This window comes from Rhincodon typus, chromosome 9 (genome assembly GCF_021869965.1).
Source record: "Rhincodon typus isolate 14 chromosome 9, sRhiTyp1.1, whole genome shotgun sequence".
Taxonomy (NCBI): domain Eukaryota; kingdom Metazoa; phylum Chordata; class Chondrichthyes; order Orectolobiformes; family Rhincodontidae; genus Rhincodon; species Rhincodon typus.
In genome coordinates, this window is record NC_063340.1 from 24,318,560 (window position 1) to 24,325,110 (window position 6,551).

A 6,551-nucleotide genomic window follows, 5' to 3' on the forward strand; every position below is an offset into this window, starting at 1 on the left:
CATTTTTAGTTACTGCAATATATTAGTAAAAATATCATCACAGCAGAAAAAAATTATTGGCTAAAGATAAAAGCTGTTAATAACTACAAAAATTTACAATGCATTAATACAAAATTATAGATACCATAATGAAGGTTTATATGTTAGAAATTATTAAAACAATGTTAGCTAATTTAATTGGCATATTTTGTACTAAAGCAAAATATAGCACTACGGTAACTATTATTGTATTAAATGTTGATCATGTTATTAACATTGAGGTAGAAATAAAGTTCTTACTGAAGACATATGCGCACACCCAACTTCCTTTGCTGAACAAGCCTTGCAATGTTCGGAAAGTCAAAAACCAACTGTAGTTTGGCAAGAATGGTACTACAAGTCCCAGAACTGAAGTTACAAATGTTGCAAACAAGAAGCTCAATTTTCTACCAAACCTACAAGGAAATTAATTTTGTAATTAAATAATATGAGAAAATTGCCATTACATTACAAAGAGATAGTGAGAACTGCCGATGCTGGAGTCAAAGACAATACAGTGTGGAGCTGAAGGAACACAGCAGGCCAGACAGCATCAGAGGAGCAGGAAAGTTGACGTTTCAGGTCAGACCCTTCTTCAAAAATGAGGAGGGGGAAGGGAGCTCAGAAATAAATAGAGAGAGGAGGGTGGGGCTGGGGAAGGTAGGTGGGATGGTGATAGGTGAGTGCAGGTAGGGAATGGTGGGAATTGGTCAGTGAGGTGGGAGGAGCGGATAGGTGGGAGAGAAGGTGGACAGGTTGTGTCAGGTCAAGGAGGCCGGATGAGAGGGAGGGTTGGTCATGGGATGAGGAGATTTTGAAACTGGTAAAATCCACTTTTAGGCCATTGTGCTGTAGGCTCCCAAGGCAGAATATGAAGTGTTGCTCCTCCAGTTTGCAGGTGATGTCATTGTGACACTGGAGAAGGCCCAGGATGGACATGTCACCCAGGGAGTGGGGGAGGTGGAGTTGAGATGGTTCGCGACTGGAAGGTGTTGTCGTTTGTCACAAACAGAGTGCAGATGCTCTACAAAACGGTCTCAGAGTCTACGCTTGGTCTCACCGATGCAGAGGCGGCAACATCGGGAGCAGAGGATGCAGTAGACCACATTGATGGATGTGCAGGTGAACCCCTGTCTAATGTGGAATGTTTGTTTGGTGCCTTGAATGGAGGTGGGAGGAGCAGGGGCAGGTGTAACACTTCCTGCAGTTGCAGGGAAAGGTGCTGGGGAGTGTGCAGTGGACAAGGGAGTCGTGGAGAGAGCGGTCCCTACGAAAGGCAGATGGGGGCAAGGAAATATAGATCTTTGGTTGTGGGGTCGATTCTAGTTGGCAGAAGTGGCGGAGAATGATAGGTTGGATGTGGAGGTTGGAGGAGAGATATGTGAGGACAAGGGGGATTCTGTCTTTGTTTTTGTTGGGGGGAGGGGATGTGAGGGCAGAGGTGCGGGAAACGCAGGAGATGCGGTTGACGGCATTTTCAACCAACGAAGGGGGGAAGTTGCAGTCCTTGAAATAGGAGGATGTCTGGGATGTGCAGGAGTGGAAAGCCCCATCTTGGGAGCAGATGTGGTGGGGGTGGAGGAATTGGGAATATGGAATAGGGAATAGGGAATCACATTCTTGCAGAAAGGCGGGTGAGAGGTGTAGTAGTCCAGGTAGCTGTGGGAGTCGGTGGGCTTGAAATAGATGTCGGTTTCGAGGCGGTCACGAGATGGAGACAGAGAGGTCCAGGAAGGAGAGGGAGGTATCGGAGGTGGTCCAGGTGAATTTGAGGTTGGGGTGAAAGGTGTTAGTAAAGCTGATGAACTGTTCTAGTTCCTCATGGGAGCACGAGGTGGCGCTGATACAGTCATTGATGTAACGGAGGAAGAGGTGGGGGATGGGGCCAGTGTAGCTGCAGAAGAGGGACTGTTCCACGTATCCGAAGAAGAGGCAGGCATAGCTTGGGCCCATGCAGGTTCCCATGGCCACCCCCTAGTCTGTAGGAAGTGGGAGGAGTTAAAGGAGAAGTTGTTAAGGGTAAGGACGAGTTTGGTTAGGCGGACAAGGGGGTCAGTGGAGGGGGACCGGTTGGGCCTGTGGGAGAGGAAGAAGTGGAGGGCTTTTAGGCCATCTGAGCGGGGGTTACAAGTGTAGAGGGATTGGATGTCCGTAGTGAGGATGAGGTGTTGGAGGCCAGGGAATTGGAAGTCTTGGAGGAGGTGGTGGGCATGGATGGTGTCACGGACGTAGGTGGAGAGTTCCTAGACCAGGAGGGAGAAAACAGAGTCAAGGTATACGGAGATAAGTTCAGTGGGGCAGGAGCAGGCAGAGACAGTGGGTCGGCCAGGGCAGTCAGGTTTGTGGATTTTGGGAAGGAGATAGAAACGGGCGGTGCAGGGTTGGGGAATGATGAGGTTGGAGGCAGTTCGTGGGAGGTCACCTGAGGTGATGAGAATGTGAATGGTTTGAGGGGTGATGGTTCAGTGGTCAGGGGTGGGGACATGATCGAGGTGGCGGTAGGATGAGGTATCAGAGAGTTGGCGCCTGCCCTCAGCGATGTAAAAGTCAGTGCGCCATATCACTACTGCACCTCCCTTGTCCACGGGTTTAGTGGTGAGGTTAGGGTTGGAGCGGAGGGCTGCACGTTCTGTGGGGGAGATGTTGGAGTGAGTGAGAGGAGTGGAGAGGTTGAGGCGATCGATGTCGCGATGGCAGTTGGAGATGTAGAGGTCTAGGGAGGGTAGAATGCCTTGGGGTGGTGTCCAGCAGGATGGCGTGTGTTGGAGGTGAGAGAAGGGGGTCAGTAGAGGGGGAGTTAGCCATGCCTTAAAGAAATAGGCGCAGAGGCGGAGGCAGTGGAAAAGGTGTTTGACGTCCAAATGTGAATGGAATTCATTGATGTGTGGGCACAGGGGCACAGTGGGTGTTCCACTCCCGCACATCCCAGATGCCCTCCTATTTCAAGGACCGCAACTTCCTCCCTTCGGTGATCAAAAATGCCCTCAATTGCATCTCGTGTTTCCCACACCTCTGCCCTCACATCCCCTCCCCCCACCCAACTAAAAACAGAATCCCCCTTGTCCTCACATATCACCCCACTAACTTCTGTATTCAATGTATCATTCTCCTCCACTTCCACCACCTACAATCTGACCCCACAACCAAGGAGATATTTCCCTCCCCATCGCTATCTGCCTTTTGTAGGGACCACTCTCTCTACAACTCCCTCGTCTGCTCCACACTCCCCACTAACCCCACCACCCCCGGCACTTGCCCTGCAACCGCAAGAAGTGCTACACCTCCCCCCTCACCTCCATCCAAAGCACCAAACAAACCCTTCACATCAGACAGAGTTCACCTGCACATCCATCAACGTGTTGTACTGCATCCGCTGCTCCCAATGTGGCCTCCTCTACATCAGTGAGACCAAGCAGAGGCTTGGAGACCATTTTGTAGTGTACCTGCGCTCGGTTCGCAACAAACGACAATACCTTCCGTCACGAACCATTTCAATTCCCCCTCCCACTACCCGAGTGACATCCCAGGCCTGCTCCAGTGTCACAATGACGCTGCCCGCAAACTGGAAGAACAGCAACTCATATTCCACCTCGGAAGCCTACAGCACAATGGCCTAAATGTTTCAAAATCTCCCCACCCCCCGGCCTCATCCCATGACCAACCCTCCCTCTCATCCCCGCCTCCTTGACCTGACACAACCTGTCCATCTTCTCTCCCACTTATCAGCCCCTCCCACCTCACTGACCAATCCCCACCACTCCCTACCTGCACTCACCTATCACCATCCCACCTACCTTCCCCAGCCCCACTCCTCCTCTCTCTATTTATTTCTGAGCTCCCCTTCCCGTCCCCATTTCTGAAGATGGGTCCCACCTGAAACGTAAACTTTCCTGCTCCTATGATGCTGCCTGGCCTGATGTGTTCCTCCACTCCACTTTACATTACAAACCTTTGATTGGTAGATGATATTATGCATACCTGTCTGCTGCATAACCCATGATTACTGTTCCGAGTGTAAATCCCAGGTTTAGGCAAGCTTGAGATAGATCCAGTTTCCAGGAATCAGCACACACCAGTTCAAACTGTACAATTTGTAGAATTAGAACAAAAAATGGTATTCATAAGTGGCTTCATGTTTGAGTGATTTTAAATACGAGTTACTCATTGCATCAAATGCTCATCAACTTAGAATTAAGTGATTATATATCACAAAAGGAGGCCATTCAGTCAATTCTATTTGTGGCAGTCCTTTGGTAGAGTCATCTGATTAACTCTATACCTTGCTTTTCCTCTATGGCCATGATTCATGATTTTGTCATCATGCTTCTCTGCTCTAAAGAGAAAAAAACCTTATTTTCTCCAGGATTTCCATATAACTGAGGTCCGTCATCCCTTTAACACTATTGCGCAGCACTGCAGTGCCTTGATGAGCTACCTAAAAGAGTAATGCCCAGAATAAGATCATGACCCAATATTGACAGATGTAGTTTTTCTGAGTGGGAGACAGTTTTTGGAACAGAGACTAGCTTTCCCCTGTGCTGTAGAATTTAATTGTAAGCAAAACATTTCCGAAGTGATTCCAGTCTGGAAGTCAACCTGGTTTATAGACTTTGCTTCTAATCAAAGAGATAACAGTTTGGAGAAGACCACAGTCCCAGGTAAGGAGCCTGAAGCTGCTAGTCAAAGCATTGTGAGGATGTGATGTAGGCCTGGACAGAGTGGGATAAAGGGGCAATTATTCTATTACCAATCAATGAGGAGCGGAGTTCAATTCCATGGAAGCAGTTTCTGGAGGGTGTGACTGCTAAAAGTGTGGAACTATGCAGCAACGCTATAAAGACTCTCACTGCTTCCCCCGAAATTATCCTTACATACTTTTAGCTGCTGGTTCCCTAAGGTTTGACCTGCCAATATTAGATCTGTAAGGGAAGTGAAATGTGAGGTGTCCCAGACTTGTTATAGCATTTAAATGATCAAGCTGTCTATTCAGCCCATAACTTAAGTCCTGCAAATCTACCAACTAAACCATCAATTTTAGGGGGTTAGAATGTGCTCTAATATTTTAGCTGAGGACTAATCAACATTCTTTACAGGTTTAGAATAACCTCCTTGATTTTGTGCTTATAATGTATCCATTAATGAAGCTAAGAATCATGGCCCAGATTCTCCAATCAGAACTCAAAACTTGGGACAGAATCTTATAGGAGTCTGAGCGATGTAAGCTGTGGCAGGATAAGTGTCAGAATCAGATGTCACCATTGTTTTTGTCTATCTCAAAATCGGGAGAAACTGACTCCAACATTTATGTTTTTCACAAGCAGTTGCCAATTAATTGTTTGTTAATCACCTTGTTGATGACCCAGTTTGCCTCATTACTACTCATCTTCTTACCTTACCAAACTCACCAAACAAGCCAAATGTCGAGAAAACTCAAGGGAAGAAGGATTACAATTTAAGCCCAAATCTATTCGCCCTCGAGCAGGTGGTGGTGAGCTACCTTCTTGAACTGCTGACATGAATGTAATGGCAGTGAGTACCTATCAAGGAAGATTGCTTGAAGAAGCTAACCTCCAGGATCCAAACTATCAAAACTCCTTGAGGAGAAAGATGGAGTCATAAAGTTTGCAGCATGGAAACAGACCCTTCAGTCCAACTCATCCGCACCGGCTAGATATCCTAACTGATCTAGTCCCATTTGCCAGCATTTGGCCCATATCCCTTCAACCTTTCCTATTCATGAACCCATCCACACGCCTTTTCAATGTTGCATTTGTACCAACCTCCTCCACCTCCTCTGGCAGCTCCTTTCATACATGCACGACCCTCCGCAAGAAAAAGTTGTCTCTCAGTCCCTTTTAAATCTTTCCTCTCTCCCCTTAAACCTAGGCCCTCTAGTTCTGGACTACCCTACCCTGAGAAAAAGACCTTGACTATTCACCCTATCCATGCCCCTCGTGATTTTATAAACCTGTATAAAGTCACTCCTCAGACTCCAATGGTCCAGGGGAAAAAGCCTCAGCCTATTGAGCCTCTCTCTATAGCTCAAACCTATTCTCCCCTTCAGTGTTGCGCATCAAGGAAAGGTTAAAGCATTGTGTTGGTAAAATGAAGTACTTTCAACTCCATTGTAAAACTTCACAACTGTATTACCAACAATTGCTGAAACTATGAAAGCACATTGAACACCTTTTTCAAGAATGAAGCAAATACACAAAAAGAACAACAAAGTGAATTTTGAAAAAGATTGTGGAGACAAAGAAATGAGGATTTTCTTACAATTCCTGGGGTAGGAAGTTCCCATTCTGTATGCAATGTTATGACGTCTATGCTTTCCTCTGCTCTAGATTGCACCTCTGGAGATAATTACATCTTGGGAACATCATCCAAAAATAGGTGTGCACCACCATCAACAATAGAATGAGCCAGAAGATTCAAGGAAATGGGATAACAAGGTTTAGAGCTGGATGAACACAGCAGGCCAAGCAGCATCATAGGAGCAGGAAGGCTGACGTTTTGGGCCTGGACCCTTCTTC

General features: G+C 47.0%; 1 protein-coding gene across 2 annotated transcripts in view; it reads right to left on the reverse strand.

Annotated features, from left to right (window-relative positions):
• The window catches only part of LOC109915060 (solute carrier family 22 member 2-like), a 50,137-nt gene that overhangs the window by 31,490 nt on the left and 12,096 nt on the right, over positions 1 to 6,551 (reverse strand). For both annotated transcript variants that reach the window (XM_048601048.1, XM_020514670.2), the window contains exons 2-3: positions 3,997 to 4,100; positions 280 to 434 (exon numbers count right to left, since the gene is read on the reverse strand). In XM_048601048.1, coding sequence (XP_048457005.1) covers positions 280 to 434; positions 3,997 to 4,100 — 259 coding nt within the window. The remainder of the gene's footprint in view (positions 1 to 279; positions 435 to 3,996; positions 4,101 to 6,551) is intronic.